Genomic DNA, 20,168 nt, shown 5'->3' on the forward strand with positions numbered 1-20,168 from the left:
ATTGACCATAAATTAAATGCTAAAGTAATGGCAATTTACACCAGAGGAAGGCAAACACCACAAAATAGTTTTACTGTTGACTTAAATATTCATCCAATAATCACAAATAACCATTATTTTGTTATAATTTATGGAATATAGTGTTATATGTAACACATAATGTAACTATATTGTCATAGTGTACTATTATTCTTGTGTAGCAGTCCTCAAAGGATTGATACAAGGATGTAAATTACATCCATTTTTTTTCTCAGTCCCTCTTATATATTTAAAAGTACAGTATTGATCAAAAAATCCTCTGGGAAATACTTCTCTTCTTGTGTATGTCCTTCCTGTATAGAAAGAAAAACAAAGCAGAGAAAAATCTCACAATGAAAAAACAAATTATAGATCACTTTTTTGAGCTACTATACCTTGTTAGATTAACTATCGACCTGAAAAAGACAAAGTACTTATGTCTGTCTTCACCAAGTGATGAAAAAAGACAAAAGAGCACATATTCCTAAACTTTATAATGACTACAGTTGTAAAGCTTTTACTTACATCAAAAACTTTTGTAGTAAACTGCAATACATCAATGAGGAAAAAATTGTAACTGAAACTCATGGTCAGACTTTTTGGGACTCAGAAATCTTTTACACTTTTCAAAATTATGGACAACACAAAGAGCTTTTGTTTATGTAGGTTATTTCTATCCACTTAAATTACCATATTAGAAATTAAAGTAAAATTCAAATATGTAGCCATAAATACCATATTATTTGTAAAGTGATATTTAAAAATTGAAAAGGCTCACTATTGAACACTGCATTTTAAAAAATATCTGGCTGAATAAAGACATAGAATTCCTATATCTGCTTCTGCATTGAACTATTGTGATATCATCATAGCACCACATGTCCTGTAAACTGTCAAGAGCTACGCTCTACAGAAAATGAAAGAGAAAAATGCAAATAACATCTTAGCATTATTATGAAAATAGCTTGAATTTGCAGACCCCCCTGCAAAGATCAACTGCTCTACTAGAAAATCAGGTTGTTCTTTCAGGAGGCTCATATATTCATAGAATTCAACCTCATAAAAAGCTGAAATGTACTAGTAGTATATCTCACAGTGTAGATTTGAGGAAAACATGAGGACAGTAAGTACATTTGGTTATATGCCATTTCACCATTTTCCCCCAATGATGTTTCAAAGAGATAATGTCAATCATAAAAATAGGGACAATTCAGTATTTCTTGAGCTCATAGTAAGAGTTCAAGTCACTCGGCTACATGTTTTCCTTTCTCCATCTTATTTACTTCTTACAATTACAACACAGAAGTTACATAGTAAATAACTTCCGCATGATATAACAGAAAGTTCTATAGCTATGGTTTACCTCTGAGCTATCTGAATCGAGAATAGGATTTATCTCTGTTAACAGTCTCTCATACCAAAAAAAAAACAAAAAACAAAAAACAACTTTTAAACAGTTAGAACATGGAAATATGTTATATGACATAGTTATACTGAACATACACAGGTATGTTTTAGGAAGGGGGACCCTTTCCAGGGCCCCAAACTGGGCTCTTGTCTAACACTCAGAAATGAATTGTCCGCGGAGACACATACGCTGACAAAGCAAGAGATTTTATTGGGAAAGGGCAACCGGGTGGAGAGCAGTATGGTAAGGGAACCCAGGAGAACAGCTCTGCCACGTGGCTCGCAGTCTCCAGTTTTATGGTGATGGGATTAGTTTCCGGGTTGTCTTTGGCCAATCATTCTAACTCAGAGTCCTTCCCAGTGGTGCACGCCTTGTTCAGCCAAGATGGATGCCAGAGAGTAGGATTCTGGGAGGTGGTCAGACATGTGGTGTCTCCTTTTGACCTTTTCCAAACTCTTCCAATTGGTGGTGGCTTATTAGTTCTGTGTTCCTTAGCAGGACTTCCTGTTGTAAAACAACTCATGCAAATGGTTACTATGGTGCCTGGCCAGGGTGGGCGGTTTCAGTGTGCTTCCCCTAACAGGTACATTATTGCTTCTTATACAAATAAAGCTAATGAATACCCCTAATGTAAAAATCAGCATGTGTCTTCAGTTACCAAGATCCTCAGCATCAGGTAATTTGTATTATTCTGTACATAGCATATTCGGAGCAGGTAATGGCACCCCACTCCAGTACTCTTGCCTGGAAAATCCCATGGACAGAGGAGCCTGGTAGGCTGCAGTCCAGGGGGTCGCAAAGAGTCGGACACGACTGAGCGACTTCACTTTCACTTTTCACTTTCATGCATTGGAGAAGGAAATGGCAACCCACTCCAGTGTTCTTGCCTGGAGAATCCCTAGGATGGGGGAACCTGGTGGGCTGCTGTCTATGGGGTCACACAGAGTCAGACAAGACTGAAGCGATTTAGCAGTAGCAGCAGCATATTCAAAATAAATTATAATATTGTAGTAGCAAATTTAGACGGAGAAGGCGATGGCACCCCACTCCAGAACTCTTGCCTGGAAAATCCCATGGATGGAGGAGCCTGCTAGGCTGCAATCCATGGGGTCACGAAGAGTCGGACATGACTGAGTGACTTCACTTTCCCTTTTCACTTTCATGCATTGGAGAAGGAAATGGCAACCCACTCCAGTGTTCTTGCCTGGAGAATCCCTGGGATGGGGGAGCCTGGTGGGCTGCCGTCTATGGGATCACACAGAGTTGGACACAACTGATGAGACTTAGCAGCAGCAGCAGCAGCAGAAGCATATTCAAAATAAATTATAATATTATAGTAGCAAATTTAGAATGATACATCATCATATATTCAGATTATAAACTCTTCTGCTAAAATCTAAAGGATAATTGATGAATAAGATATGTCTAGCAAGAAAATAAATGGCAAAATATACCTTGTTTAGGTGGGGAAGAAAGGAATTCATCAACAGCTCCGAGGATAAAGTTTTATTTCCTAGCAGAGTGACTGATATCTAGTTCTTTTATATTATCATTTTAACATATTTGTACATGATATTTTGTTGGCACTATTTCATAAGCACTAAGGAGTTATATTCCTACCAAAAACAGTAAAATGCACCTTGCTTAAAGTTATCTGTATTTCTCAATAACTTGTAACTTGGAAAGTAGTTTATACTCTGTAAAAATGCTGATGTGTAACTCATATTTTACAAAGTAAGAAAATACACTTTCAGTGTTGAAAGTGATTTGGATGGATTAAGCAGGTTTTCAGAGGAAAATAACTCCCAGAAATTTAATCTGTGCAAAAGTACAGTGAAATCTCACTGACTGCCCTATGAACAGAATATAGTAAATATATATATAATATTGAAAGCATCCATAGGAGAAAGGACAGAAGATGCTTCAAGAAACTTTCCAAACAGTCTGGACTTGGAGTAGTTGTAATATTCAAACACATTCAAATTGCTGACCGTGGAGCAGAATTGTGCAGCAGCTAAAGGAGGGTAGCGTCAAGTTCATTAAAAAATGTTATGTGCTTTGTAATCATCATCAAACAAAGTAACTGACACAAGTGAAAATCAGACACTACATCGCAGCTTGGTGTGCTCCTAAGTTTCAATGCCCAGTCATGTTAATTTGCAAGTCACTAATAGGTAGCAAACATCAACCATCTATCCATGTTTATACAAAGCTTATTGATACAAATTTTTTTTTTTTGCATAAAAACCGAGTTTTTTATACCTTTGGGTATAGAATTGATGTTTCTGTATGCAGAGCTGTAATTATGGATAACAGCTGACAAGTCTTAAATTTTATTTCATGAAAAACAACTTAAATTTAGTCCTTGCCACTCCTGCTACTGTTCAGGAACATCTCATTGTAACGTTGTGCATTCTGGAATTAAAATGCACAGTTAACTGATAAAGAAAACATGTATTAAAATATAAGAATGGTAAAATATTTCTAAAACAGTAAGATTTGTCAAAATCTTAAAATGGATATGCATTATTAGTTAGAAATAATTTCATTATGTATCAGTTCAGTTCAGTTCAGTCGCTCAGTCGTGTCCGACTCTTTGTGACCCCATGAATCACAGCACGCCAGGCCTCCCTGTCCATCACCAACTCCCGGAGTTCACTCAGACTCATTATGTATAAATACCAATAAAGTTATAATTCTGATTGAATACATTTTCCTCTTAATCATAGGAATAGATGGGCACAGATCAAATAGGCAGAACTGGTGACATTTTAAGTTAGATAGAAACATATTTAATAAAAGAAAATACAGCTTAAGTTAAATAATTTTATTGTTTTGCAAATCAAATACTTGTGATCCTCAGTCTTGATTTCATAGACTTTGTAAGTATTGTCAATCGAAATAAAAATTAAAAATGTTTTCAGATGTTAAACATTTTAAGCAATTTGGATTTTCAAACTACCAAGGTTTCAATATAATTGCTTAACTATTAAAGGGCATATGCTCTCACTGGATTATGTGTGGTAGAATTAAACTAAATAAATATGGTTTGCAAACTGGTATACCTGGATGAGATAATCAGGAGAGGGTCAGGAAAGGAAGGACTACATGCTCTTAGTCTGGACATGTTGGAACATGTCCAGAACAAGGCAGAAGCAAAGGAAACCAAGAGAAGAGGTGTGCAGTCAGAGGTGACAAGTCCCCATGTGCATGCCTCCATTAATCCCCATGGGCATTTCAGGTGTCTGATCTGTAGCATCCTGCACCCATGAGGAGTGGGTTTATAATGCAAGTGAGGTGGATTTCTAAGATGTCACAAACCCAAACCTGCAGTGTGAAAAAAATTAATAGTATGATTTAAATGAGATTTTTGTGAGACCTTATATTAATTCAAGTTTTAAAGTGGAGAAACCACCCCCAAAATTTATCATTATGAAAACTGACATGTAAGACCTCTAGTGGGATTACATTTACAAATATTATTTTTGGAAAATATTCAATACATATTCTCCAAAATCTAGAGGACTTGGTCTTTCTGTTTCTAGAACAAAAAGAATTTGTTTCTAAATTCCTGCAAAGGATGACAGTTTATTTTGCCTAGGGAACTCGAATAAGACATTGGATAAACATGATTCTTCAGAACATACTTTTATATCTTAATGAACACCTAAATTAAGTGGGAAGGTAGCAGAAATAATCTGTGTACACAATCAAAGGGTTCACAATTTCTATTTATAATTAGTGTAAAATATCTGAAACTTTTGTTGACTTACAAAAAAAGCACTGATGTACAGATTAGGGAGAAGAAGTGGAATTTCTGCATAAAATCACAGATTTACTTGGACATTTGGTAAAGGTCTCAGATGGTTTGCTTTATTAACATTACATGACTTCACAAATTGATCTCCCACCAGCAATATGACAGACACTAAGTTTTGCTCATAAAGGTTTCTGATAATTTTATTTTGAACTTTTGAATGTGTTTTTATTTCTAAGGTCTGGGAATTGGGAACATGTTCTATGTTTTTTATGAAGATGGAATCAAAGTGATACAACCCATAGAATGTGAATTTCAAAGGCACATTAAGCCGAGTGAAAAGCTCCTTGGATTTCAGGCAAGTGTTTAAAAGATTCCTTTATAGTTTTATGCAGCAATTTTAAGTAGAATTGTATTTTGGAAATACAATGAAATCTATACATATATGAGACATTGGGGGAGGACCATATTAAAGCTATGATATTACTTATTATTCTATTCAGGTTTTATATTTGAAGAGGAAAATAATATATTGTGTATTCTTAATTGCTTGTTTGTAATCAAAATTAAAGCACTAAAGTTGAATACCAAAAATGAACATGCTGCCTGTTTAATTTACAATGTCTTTCATTTTGACGGGCAATGGTTACACAGTAAAAGAAAATAAACTGTAAATAATCCGATGAAATTAGGGGTATATTAGCTGCTTTATAAATGTGAATTCCCTTTAGTTTTTCTTATTTTTCATGAGCTCACAATGGAATGAATAACTTAGATTTAGATGGAAAAAATCGATTCCTTTATTTATTGATATCTATCTGTACCTTACCTTTCACAGAAATAATTGTTTTGTGTAAAATTTTGGCACAGCATTCAGAAAATAAAAGAATATCTGACTAAATGGGCATTGATTTTACATATTAGGGAATATACTTTTGTACAAGGTAATAAAAAAGTATGTTTATACTGCTATGGTTATATATTCTGTTGTTATTGCTTAGTTGCTAAGTCAAGTCCAACTCTTTTTTTTTTTTTTTAAGTCCAACTCTTTTGCTACCCCATGGACTATATAGCCCACCAGGCTCCTCTGTCCATGGAATTTCCCAGACAATAATACTGGAGTGGGTTGCCGTTTCCTTCTCTAGGGGATCTTTCTGACTCAGGGATCAAACCTGCAACCCCTGCTTGGCAGGCAGATTCTTTACCACTGAAGTCCCATGGAGATATATATATATATATATATATATATATATATATATATATATCTCCACATAAATATATGTTTGTACACCAGAATATGTAATACTGAAGGTACCTGCATTACCTCTGTGTTCAGTCACACAAAAATAAAATATTGGTGGACCTAAGAATGCAACCCTCTCTTGAACCCCTATTTTAAGGTTCACATGGTCTTAAGATGTGAGCAAATATATATATTAATGCCCTGGTTTAGATACTTTATTTTCAACTCCTGTTTCCAGTCTACTAGTAGCCAGTGTTGTCATATGTTAATTTATGGAAACAATGATTTACACCTTAAGGCCATATCCTAGGATGAAAAGGAAAAAATATTTGACAGTGAGATAAGTTAGGCCACCACCTCTTCAGACACTATAGGACAAAATGACCTAATGTGTCCTATTTTAAAGAAAGCAAACAATTTAACTCAATATGTGTATGAATATTTCAAACAAATACAACTACTTTTTGATTTAAAAATATTTCATTTATAGGCTAAATTAATAAATAGAATCATCACCATTTTTGTTAATCAATAGTTTAACAAGTATGAAAACATTTGAAATTGTACATGCACTTTAGTTTTATAATCACATCAAATCAATACTGACTAAATGTATTTTGAATAAGTTGTGCATGTATGTAAATAAAAACATATAAAAATACTAAATATTTGTTTCTGAGAAAGCAATTCACTCAATTTTATAGCACATTTATAATTTTATAAAAACATTATGTAAGAAGAACCTACTGTATAGCACAGGGAACTCTATTCTCTGTAATGATCTATATGCGAAAAGAATCTAAAACAGAGTGTATGTATGTGTGTGTCTATATATATACATATATACATATGTATATATGCATATATTCAACTGTACAGCAGAAACAAACATAGCATTATAAATCAACTATACTCCAATAAAAGCTATTTTAAAAAACAGTATGAATGATAAATCTGGTCTACAGACAGATATCAGAAACTTGGCATCTAAATGATAATTTAAATCCAAACAAAGTCATTTTACAAAGGAGTGTTTCTCTCAGATTCCAACAGAATTAGCAGTTGTAGCTAACTATTTGGAATCTAAAGCTGAAAAAAGCAAGGAAAAATTGTTTTTATAATTTTGTGACATATCTGGACAGTAGGGATGTAAAGTTTATTTAACTGAATGTATCTCTTTTAAGCCTTTCTGGATACTTAGACTTCCTTCAAAAACAACTGAAGTAGAAAGCATATAGAATTTTGTATCTCTCTCTCTGTATGTATATAAGTGTGTGTATGAAATAGTGAAAGTGATATGTTAGTTGCTCAGTCATGTCCTACTCTTTGCAACCCATGGACGTAGCCCACCAGGCTCCTCTGTCTGTGGAATTTGTCAGGCAAGAATACTGCAGTGGGTTACCATTTCCTTCTCTAGGGTATCTTTCCAACCCAGGGATCGAACCTGGGTCTCCTGCATTGCAGGTAGATTCTTTACCTTCTGAGGCACCTATAAATAACACACACACACACACACACATACACACACACACACACACACAATGTATATTTTTCTATAAGAAAGATAAAAATTGAAGAGGTGATGGAAACCAGACATCAGTGATGACAGCCTTAGCTAGCATCCTTCAGCCTGAGAATCCACGTCCACTGTATACACCGCCAATGACAAATCAGGGATAATGGATTATATGTACTAACTGATGGCTTCAGAATTTTCAAATCACAGCCCCTGGAAATCTTACAGTCATTGTACATATGGGATTAATGCTAGAAATACCTATTGTGAAACAAAAAGATATAAGGACAGAAAGTAAGTGTTCCTATCTTATTTAAAACAAACATTTACAAAATTTCTACATGCTAATGGAAAAGCAAGCAAAACAAGTAGGAAAAGTTAGATTTGTATTTTTTAGAAGAAACTATCAAATAGTGTGTTTAAATAGATGACATTCCTGATATTTGAATATTGAAATTAAAATACAAATATATTTTTAACTAACCAATATATTTGGTAAAGCACTAAGAATAATATGGAGAATGGAGAATGGGCTAAAATTACATCCTGTTTATAATTTTCAAATACAGAATATAGGGATTTTTGCTTATACCAAAAAAGGAGAACTTTCTTATGAAATTATTATAATCAATATATGTAAAATAAAGGCTAGAGCAGATAAACTTTTATTTCACATTGCTTTATTTTGTTATTCCTTTAAGTGATAAGAGTTTAAATAGTTGGAATATGTATACAGAGACATTCATGATACACAAGCATACAAAAATAGAAAAAAGAAAAATTGATGGTGTTATGCTCTGAGAATAAATGCTAAATTAAATAATTGCTTCTTATGTGAATCTATTTTGTTTTCTGCTTAAATACAAGAAGATGTTAATTTTAGAGGATGAAAGCTATCTGGTGTCACTTTATAGTAGATTTACATGTCTAACTATAAACTAATTTCATGAGAAAATTTGTGGATCTTATGCCAAAAGAGATAGGAATACCAGACCACCTGACCTGCCTCTTGAGAAACCTGTATGCGGGTCAAGAAGCACAACTTAGAACTGGACATGGAACAACAGACTGGTTCTAAATAGGAAAAGGAGTACGTCAAGGCTGTATATTGTCACCCTGCTTATTTAACTTATATCCAAAGTACATCATGAGAAACGCTGGGCTGGAAGAGGCACAAGCTGGAATCAAGATTGACAAGAGAAATATCAATAACCTCAGATACGCAGATGACACCACCCCTATGGCAGAAAGTGAAGAGGAACTAAAAAGCCTCTTGATGAAAGTGAAAGTGGAGAGTGAAAAAGTCGGCTTAAAGCTCCACATTCAGAAAACAAAGATCACAGCATCTGGTCCCATCACTTCATGGGAAATAGATGGGGAAACAGTGGAAACAGTATCAGACTTTATTTTTGGGGGCTCCAAAATCACTGCAGATGGTGACTGCAGCCATGAAATTAAAAGACGCTTACTCCTTGGAAGGAAAGTTATGACCAACCTAGATAGCATATTCAAAAGCAGAGACATTACTTTGCCAACAAAGGTCCTTCTAGTCAAGGCTATGGTTTTTCCTGTGGTCATGTATGGATGTGAGAGTTGGACTGTGAAGAAAGCTGAGCTCTGAAGAACTGATGCTTTTGAGCTGTGGTGTTGGAGAAGACTCTTGAGAGTCCCTTGGACTGCAAGGAGATCCAACCAGTCCATCCTAAAGGAGATCAGTCCTGGGTGTTCATTGGAAGGACTGATGCTGATGCTGAAACTCCAGTACTTTGGCCACCTCATGCCAAGAGTTGACTCATTGGGAAAGACTTTAATGCTGGGAGGGATTGGGGGCAGGAGGAGAAGGGAACCACAGAGGATGAGATGGCTGGGTCGCATCACCAACTCGATGGATATGAGTTTGAGTAAACTCCGGGTGTTGGTGATGGACAGGGAGGCCTGGCGTGCTGCAATTCATGGGGTTACAGAGTAGAACATGACTGAGCGACTGAACTGAACTGAACTGAGGCCAAAAGAATATTTTCTACAGAAAAAAAAAACAGAATTAATATCAGATTTAATATTAATTAGTAGAATTAATATTAGATCTGGATTTATATCTCTCTATCACTAACTTTGGCTCCATATTCTAATTTTAAGGAAATGGCTCTGATAATGGTTGGTGGAGTGGTATGTGTGTCAAATTTGTAGGGCCAACCAGGCAGCAGGAAATTCAAAGATGAGTTGATATTCATCATGGACTCCAAAAACCATAGATTGAGTCAGCAGACTGTTGATACTAGTCAATATCGGAGTCTTGAGTCTGACATCTGTAGCCAGACTAGAAACTCAAGCATATTTCTATGTGGAAGCCATAAGTCAGGCTTTTTTTTTTTCTGTGGGAAACCTCAATCTTAAATCTGAAGGCCTTCAACTGATTGGATGAGGTCCAAACACATAGTAGGGGGAATGATCTATCTTAGGTCTATATACAACCAACTAATTTTAAATGTTAATCACATCCATAACACTTTCACAGAGACACCAGACTAGTTCTTTTTATTATTTTATTCACATATAGTTGATCTATCCTATTATATCAGTTTCTGTTGTACAGCAAAGTGATTCACTTATACATATATATATATATATATATATATATATATGTATTCTTTTCCATTATGGTTTATCACCAGATACTGAATATAGCTCCCTGTGTCATAAGTGAGACTCTGTTGTTTATCCATGCTCTATCAGATTAGTTGTTGACCTAAAAACTGGGCAACATAGCCTAGCCATAGCCTAGCTGACAGAGAATACAATCCACCGCATCTTACTGTCTCCATTAGTCAAGGCTTTGATTAAAGTTTTTATTTCCAGTGTACTTGGGAATACAGGTACTTCAGTACCTGCCTTACACATGGCAGGTAATCAAATATCATTTATGAAGTGCATTTATTGAAACCCCCATTGGGTATAGCCGTAGACTCTTCATTCTTTATGCATTGTCTGAGTTTAAAGTTGTACACATCTATTCTCTCTTCAACCTACTATTTCTCCTTACTTTACAATTCCCACAAAACACCATTCCTCTTTTAAAGTGTTTGTGAAAAATGTTTCATAAAATTAATGATCATTGAATTGTTTCAGGGTAAACATAATCTCTGGGCTTCCCGAGTGGCACTAGCTGTAAAGAATCTACCTGCCAGTGGAGGTGACATAAGAGATATGGGTTCGACCTCTGGGTGAGGAAGATTCCCTGGAGGAGAGCATGCAACTCACTCCAGTGTTTTTACTGGAGAATCCCATGGACAGAGGAGCCAGGCAGGTTCATGTCTCATAAAGAGTCTGGACATGAATAAATTGACTTAGCACACACACATGCAATCAATCTCATGGGTCTATTAATTCAGAATCACACAGTCAAAAGATATTGTGCAGATGCTCTGTCCAAAATAGGTTAGAGTGTTAATATAGAAAAAAATCTAGTTCTTCTGGATTTTAGGAGATAAATCTCTTGAGTGTGAGTAGAGCAAATGAGGCTTTTGGAATCATTTCTCCCACACACACACATACAAAAAGATTAAACATAGATATAATATTTTTCAAAGTCATTATTGATACTAAGAGAAGAGCAGTGCAATCCCCAATATAACTCATTGACCAGTAACATTTAGATTAAAACTGAAATATTTAGAGTATAGAATTCTTGATGAAATCTCTTAGAAGATGCTGCTTGCTTGCTCTAAATAAAAATTCGATTTTGGTGCAATGTTAGATTGCATCAGATTTCATCTTTTGATAGTGAGTTGGTTGAAGATTCATAGAACGTTCTTTTATTTATACTTTCATCTCTCCTTTTTCCTTTTTTTTGGAGATGTAGCCTAACTAGATAGGATTCTGGTTATATTTATCCTAGTTGTATATGTAGTTTCCTCTTGTCACCAGCAATAAGTGTGAACTTCAAGCAAATAGAATTCTATCCCAGACTTGTAACTTCAGAACTCAAACTGAAATGGATTTGGAAAAATGTTTCAATTACAGGTTCAGGGATGACAAGCTTTTCCAAGGTTACCAACTTTTTCAGTCTTCTGACTTTCAAGTATTTTGTCAACATATCTACATGTCTACAACTCTTTTAATTTCAACACTTTTTTTTTCCTTCAGTTCACTCAGCTGCTGTTCTCTATATATACCATGGTATTATTTATTATTTTCTGGAGACTAAAAGAGCTTGAAAGAAAATCACATGTATCTTATCATGCATGTGTGTGTGTGTGTGTGTTAGTTGCTTAGTCATGTTCAACTTTTTGCGGCCCCATGAACTGTAGCTTGCCAGGCTTGTCTGATTTCCCAGGCAAGAAGACTGGAGTGGATAGCCATTCCCTTCTCCAGGGGATCTTCCCAACCCAGAGTTGGAACCTGGGTCTTCTGCATTGCAGGCAAATTCTTTACCATCTGAGCCTCCAGGGAAGCCTGTGGTGGTGCAGGTCCTCATTGTGCATGGGTCTTATATTTTGGAATGTGAAGATTCTAGTCCTGGTTTTGATGCAACTTTAAGTCTAGGGGAACATATTTTCTGCAGAAAGTCTGATGTAAAATGTCTATTATCTAGGTTTAGAATTTCCACACAAGAAAATTGCCTTGTATTTATAAATAGTATGATTAGCACCCTATTAGAATGGAGCTTGTACATAGGGACAGTTTGTCCATAGTGTGCAGAAAACTCAGGAATCAAGAAATTGAAACTGATACTAGAAATGGGAAAACAGATCTCTCTTTGCTATGTCCATGTTTCTCTCTCTGCTGGTGTTCCCCTCTCTAAAAGCAGCTCAGACTTCAGGGCTTTTCTCAGTTCCCTTCCCAGCATCTCCTTCTGTTTCTAATCCAATTATTACCTCTTCAAATTCTGTCCACAAAAATAATTGTTAAAACATCAGGTCCTTTACACCATGCACACAATCCATTTCCCCATGAAGCCATTGAGCAAACCTTTGAATTCAATACCACTTGTATATTTCAGAAAGGTAATCGAAATGTTTCCCCACTTATTCTGTTCTCAGTGGGTTTCTATTCAAACATGGCTTAATTTACAAAGAGTTATAAAATGATAAAAATTTAAGCTTTCATCCTTTGCGATTACAATAGTATCCTGCAAAGGCTACCTAAATAGAGTAATGTAAACTACCTCTAACTATTTCTTAGAAGATAACGCTGTAGATTTTTTTTTTGTTTGTTTGTTTGTTTTCTTTTTTTTTTTAATTTTATTTTATTTTTAAACTTTACATAACTGTATTAGTTTTGCCAAATATCAAAATGAATCCACCACAGGTATACATGTGTTCCCCATCCTGAACCCTCCTCCCTCCCCCCTCCCCATTCCATCCCTCTGGGTCGTCCCAGTGCACCAGCCCCAAGCATCCAGTATCGTGCATCGAACCTGGACTGGCAACTCGTTTCATACATGATATTTTACATGTTTCAATGCCATTCTCCCAAATCTTCCCACCCTCTCCCTGTCTCACAGAGTCCATAAGACTGTTCTATACATCAGTGTCTCTTTTGCTGTCTCGTACACAGGGTTATTGTTACCATCTTTCTAAATTCCATATATATGCGTTAGTATACTGTATCGGTGTTTTTCTTTCTGGCTTACTTCACTCTGTAGAATAGGCTCCAACGCTGTAGATTTTAAAAGAAATAAATTTATGAAATTGGTCTTTGAAGCCTTGGATTTAAAGAGGCCTTCTAATCTTTCATTAAAAATCACACTCACGAAATTCTCACATTGTGCCTCTAATGCACTTGAAGTATGCAAGCCTAACATTAGGGGACAGTCGTGGGAAGCATGTAAATTGTTCAACAGTATTTCAATGGAGTTCGCTAGCATATTAATTGGGTCAAGTAATTTTATCTAAAATAACATACTAAATCTTCGAGAGATTACTAATAAGAACCAGCCAAGTTATTTGGATGTGATCAGAATTATGTACGTGTCTCAATGTATTGCCATCACATTTTTTATATGAGGGATAAGGATTCACTGTATACACCTAAGAGCACATTTTATGTACTTGAGAAAGAAATGTGCTTATAGGAATTTGGATTTTTTAATAGAAACTTTTTGAGGCTAAAATTGAAGATCTCAATATAAAAATCATTCATACAAATGTCTTTAAACATGAAATGTTTTTACTTGACATTACAAAATTACATAAATCAGTCTATGGCTCTTAAATTACTGTTTCTGGTCCAAGATTTAGCTTTATTCATAAAAAAAGTACCAATTGACTTATTCAAAGCAACAGATTGGCATGGTAAAAAATAATAATAATACAAAAAGTTTAGATTAAAAAGTAGTAGTTTTTTACTTTGTGCATCCCCAGTCTGTCTTCATGTAAGTAATCACATTTAATCACTTTAACTAATGTGCTTAGAAATATTTCTTGAATCATCAATATTAGATGTTTTCTTGTGATGTTTCTCTCTGAAGGATAATATTGCTTACAAAATCCCTAACTTTCTTCTTTTCTTAATATGTTGAAAACTACATATTTTTTGTAATGTTTTGAGGATTAGATTTATGATCTTCATGATTTATTCTAATTTTAGTCCTTATTTTTTCTTTACATTTCTTAAACTTTATATTTAACTTTAATCTCTTGCTTGATTTCCCATTGCTAACATTTTCTATTTCAACAGTAGTTGTCAAAATATTAATTTAACACTGAAAGCTTGTCATTTCATTAATATCTTTTTCATATTTAGATAGGTCATTAGTCTCAGCTTGAACAATTTGAAGGAAGGAAAACAATATAGTAAATTAATGTCTTTATTAAATGACTAAATCACAAATTTTTAAAATATTGCTGAAAGTTTACAATGATGATTCAATATTTCTCCATATAATTTATCATATAACAGTTTTATGTTTTCTAAATTTCTTAAAATATGGAACTTTCCGTGTACAGATATAGTGAATATAACTGTGCAAAAATTATCTTATGTCCTATAGTTTACTTTTGAAATTATTTGGAAAGCTTAAAGATGCAAAAAAAGGGGGGGGATTATATAATCTACATACATAAAGGATTTACACTAAACTAAATCACAGAGGCAGTTTTGGTGGATTCTTATTCCATATTATCTTCAATTTATTACTCGAGAATATTCCTGAGCTGGATAGTGTGGCATAACATTTTCAGATTTGTCAGTAAAAAGAGACAAGACCAAATGCAATTCTGAAGACAATATAATAAAGATATAGTTTTAAAGAGAAAATACAAAAAAAATGGACTTTTGATCTGTCCTCTTACCACCCATAAAGAAGGTACGTGCAGAGGTAAATTATTTTTTAATGTAACATTTATTTTTAAAGGTTTACAACATTTGATTTTAAAATGGGTATAATTTTATAGCTTTACATTAATTAGTACAAACATAGCAAAATATTTTGTATGTGTATAAATTATTTGGCCAGTATCCACTCACTTCATACCTACGAGAGATAGAATAGAAGGTTTTTGAAATAATAATCATTAACTAGTTAATAACATGAATCCTGCTAAAATGACTTTTAAAGAATGTTGATCAGAAAAGTAAGGTGCAATGATACTCAGTATAGGTGCTCCTATGTGGAGTAAATTAATGTGTGAATTATAATACAGTTCAGAAGTACACGTTTATATTTATCCTCTAACAAGCCTTATAATTTTTGAAGATAAATCTACCATACTTCAGAATAATATTTTTCAGTCAATGGCATTTTGAAAAAAATGATTAAGCCTGCCTTCCACATAAAGTGCCCTCTGCCAGTTAATATGGGGAGACAGTGAACTCCATCAAGATGACCCTGTGCCATTTGCATTGTGAGATTACTTTTCTCCAAAAACAAATTCCTAAATAATATACACTGTACTAAACAAATGTAGAGAATACAACAATCATAAAATTACCTCAATTTACACTTCTATGTCAACATTTTTTAAATGATTGCTAGACAGAGTAAGCTATTCAGAGGGAGAGATGACATAGATATTCTTAGAAAAGTAATCAGTAAAACATGTCTTGCTCATCAACTAATGTCCCCAAAAAGAGAAATCTTTAAATTAACATTAAAAAAAATCATGCATTTAAAGAAAGGGAAGGGAACATATTTCTGGTATACAATTGCATTCAAATTGCTTGACCTTTTTCATTAAAAGTTTAGCTTTGTTTCCTTTTTATCCTATGGATTTATAACAATAATAACTAATTTAATTTACTCAATTTAATAAAAGAACTAGAAAGCATCAAGGAATAGAATCTATATGAAAGTCCCTTAAATGGCTAAAGATAGTTTGTTAATGCTTATGATCTCCCAAAGTAAACTTCAAGCTTTTTGCCTCAATCCTGTTTTGTAGAAGTCAGTCCCTCAACTGCCTGGCAATCTGTTTCACAGGTATTATTTATTTAAAAATCTACACTTGCTTAAGTAATAAGAACACAGAGAAATGAAATCTATCAAAATAAAATTGCTTGAGTTTATAATACATTTGGGGCTTTCCAGGTAGCTCAGTGGTAAAAATCCCCCTTCCAATGCAGGAGACACAGGAAATGTAGGTTTGGTCCCTGGGTTAGGAAGATCCCCTGAAGGAGGAAATGACAACCCATTCCAGTATTCTTTCCTGGACAATCCCATGAACAAAGAGCTTGGCAGGCTATAGTTCATGGGGTCCCAAAGAGTCAGACATGACTAAGAACGTACACAAAATACATTTTAAATGAATCTATTTGAATTAATTTATCTTGATGCTTCAAATGAAATGTCAAGGTAAATTAATCCAAACAAAGTCTTCTTATAGTCCTTTTAATCTTTACTATTAATCCATAGTTAGAAATGACCATTTAAACAAATATTCTCTATTGTTACTTAAAAAATTAGAATCCAGAACGAAGAAGTAACTTTCATCTTTCTATACTTTTTATGTGTTATCAGGTGAAAAAAAGAATTTTTAAATAATTTATATTCACCCTATCTAACCAACTTACCCATTGTGCTTTGTTAAATAAAGTTAGGAAAGAGCACATTTGCTGTTTCATAACCTTTGTACAAATCATCTTTATAAAAATCAAATCTTCATCACTTTGGAGAATGAAATGAAACACAACTAATTTTTTAATTACAACTATCTACACTACATTTATTTGAACTGATCCATCATGAACCTTGTGCATCCATATAATTTACATGTCCTGATATCCCCCATATTTGTCTAATTCCTTTAGCATTTAATATTAGCTTTCAGTTCAAAGGACATTTTGTTGAACTCTATTGGTTCTTGTATCTAAAGGGAAACCCATGGTCTTGACATTTAATTTGATTTCCCCATTATTCAAATGTATGCCTTTCCAAATAGACATTAAGTCTCTGCCCCTGGATTCTCAGTGTTCACTGAAACTTGGATCAACCGCAAGTCAGGAGAACCAACAAACAAATTATTTAGCCTTGCATTCACAAAACGTCTAAGGTTCTTTCATCTCTTATGTTCTGTGGACATTTGAAATTTAATACTCTACAAATTTATTTCTTTTTAAATTGATTATTCACCTCACTCCTCTGAAGATGGCCATCATTAAAAACTCTACAAATAACAAATACTAGTGAGGATATGGAGGAAAGGGAACCTTCCTACACTGTTGGTGTGAATGTAAATTGCTACAGTCAGTGTGGAAATCAGTACAGAGGCTCCTCATAAATCTAAAAAGGGAACTACCATATGACCCAGCAATTCCACTGCTGGATATATATCCAGAGAACATAAAAACACTGATTTGAAAAGATTTATGCACCCTTATATTCATTGTAGTATTATTTGCAATAGTCAAAATATGGAAGAAACCCAATTGCCCATCAACAGATGGATGGTTAAAGATGTGATTTACACACACACACAAACACACACACACATACAGTAGAATATTAGTCATGGAAATGAATGAGATTCTGGGAATTCCCTGGTAATCCAGTGGTTAGGACTCTGAGCTTTCACTGCCAAGGGTCCAGGTTCAATCTTTGATTGGGAAACTAAAATCTTGCAAGCTGCATGGGATGACCAAAACAAAACAAAAAAGAAATTCTTCCATTGGCAACAACATGGGTGGACCTAATACAATAACACTAATACTTCTAAAAACTAATAAAATATTTTCTGCTTAAGCAGAGTAGAAGTAATTCAAATACCATTTTTTTATTTTATTAGAACAATGGACAAATTCTAATTAACCCTCTCAATTTCTAGATAAGGAAATTGAGAAAAGATAATTAGCTCAATATCATAGACCTGCAAAATGATAAAGGGAAAATTTTTCTTCTTGTTATGCAACTGTTATTCTATATTTAAAACACCTATCTGAAATTCTTAAATATACACAACTTCCCTCCAAAGCATTTTGGAAACTGAAAAAAATGATGAAAAATTCATAGACTGTTATAATTTTCATAAAATGTAGCCCATGGTGAATTTTCTATATGAAAATAACAGGTAGCACTTATTGCTCATTTGACCTTTTCAAACATAACCTCATTTAACCCACAGATTAGTCCTATGTGATTGATAATATTATACAGGAGACATAAAGCTTTAGAGGAGTATTCATACAGCTAATGTGATTATAAAACTGGATTCTGTCTATGTCTGGTTGACCTCGAAGGCTACTTTTTAATCTCTCTAATACATTGTTTCTAAAAAGAAACCAGTCTTCAGTTTATGATACTGTAATGTTGTCTGCTCCATTTTTATTATATCACTGAAAGACATACATGCATTAGTTCAGTTCAGTTCAGTTCAGTCGCTCAGTCGTGTCCGACTCTTTGCGACCCCATGAATCGCAGCACGCCAGGCCTCCCTGTCCATCACCAACTCCCGGAGTTCACTCAGACTCACGTCCATCGAGTCAGTGATGCCATCCAGCCATCTCATCCTCTGTCGTCCCCTTCTCCTCCTGCCCCCGATCCCTCCCAGCATCAGAGTCTTTTCCAATGAGTCAACTCTTTGCATGAGGTGGCCAAAGTCCTGGAGTTTCAGCTTTAGCATCATTCCTTCCAAAGAAATCCCAGGGCTGATCTCCTTCAGAATGGACTGGTTGGATCTCCTTGCAGTCCAAGGGATTCTCAAGAGTCTTCTCCAACACCACAGTTCAAAAGCATCAATTCTTTGGCGCTCAGCTTTCTTCACAGTCCAACTCTCACATCCATACATGACCACTGGAAAAACCATAGCCTTGACTAGACGGATCTTTGTTGGCAAAAATACATGCACTAACTTCATATTAAAAGAAAGGATGAAAATGTCTATTTCTATTTCTATGTGGTCTGAGTAACTTTGATATTCTAGAATCAAAATAATGCTGTCTGGCAATTTTCTTTGATAAGCCAAATTAAGGTAAATCAGCCCTAAACTGCTATGATTACCTATACTTTGATTAATACGAACTGGACTGTTTATGACATTTTCATAAATGAAATGGCAAGAAGAATTAGATAAATTGAATATATCTAATTGTAGAAAATAGCAGTTGTAAAACTTGTGTTATAAGCAGTGATCTTGATTAAAAATTGATGAAAGTACTTTAACTTCATTGCCTTAAAATTCAGTAAGGGAGATAACCATTGATATTAAATTGCTTAATATGTTATTGTATGTTGTTTAATATGTTATTGTATATTTTTTAATAAATTTAGTTATATTTTATATATAAATGTATATATAAAATATAAATATAAGTTATATTTAGCAAAGCAAGATTAATAGGAATACATTATATCTAGTGTATTCATGAGAAGCTCAAATTTAAATACAAATATTTGTATATATGAAGATTCTAAGTGATTATTTTCCATTACTATACTATTCTCAACTTGGTAACAAATGATATGCCACTGATAGCTATCCAGAGACCATAATTTGAAAATGCTGTAAAATTTGGTTCCTCAATGATTCTGGATAACATGGCATAGGGTTTAACATCATGTTTGAGAAATACACACCTTTTGGTTCCACTCCCTTTATTTTTGCTACAATAAGTGATATTTAAACATGTGTTTGCTGAAGTACTATTGTCCTTTCCCCACTATGTTTGGAAAATGTACAAAGACAGGAATAGCAAAGGCTAACATTTTAGGTGGGAATGATAATGCATGATTAAATGCCAAATCATGTTACACCGAATGTAAATACTATGAAAATTCAGACAAGAAGAAACGAGTAAG

At 34.2% G+C, this 20,168-nt stretch overlaps 1 protein-coding gene across 3 annotated transcripts in view; it reads left to right on the top strand.

The window, feature by feature from the left end:
- Nucleotides 1-20,168, top strand: part of FSTL5 (follistatin like 5) — an 881,431-nt gene that overhangs the window by 760,461 nt on the left and 100,802 nt on the right. For all 3 annotated transcript variants that reach the window (XM_055550064.1, XM_055550065.1, XM_055550066.1), the window contains one exon: nt 5,423-5,541. In XM_055550064.1, the coding sequence (XP_055406039.1) occupies nt 5,423-5,541 (119 nt within the window). The remainder of the gene's footprint in view (nt 1-5,422; nt 5,542-20,168) is intronic.

The sequence above is a fragment of the Bubalus kerabau genome, chromosome 16 (genome assembly GCF_029407905.1).
Source record: "Bubalus kerabau isolate K-KA32 ecotype Philippines breed swamp buffalo chromosome 16, PCC_UOA_SB_1v2, whole genome shotgun sequence".
In the NCBI taxonomy this organism is placed as follows: domain Eukaryota; kingdom Metazoa; phylum Chordata; class Mammalia; order Artiodactyla; family Bovidae; genus Bubalus; species Bubalus kerabau.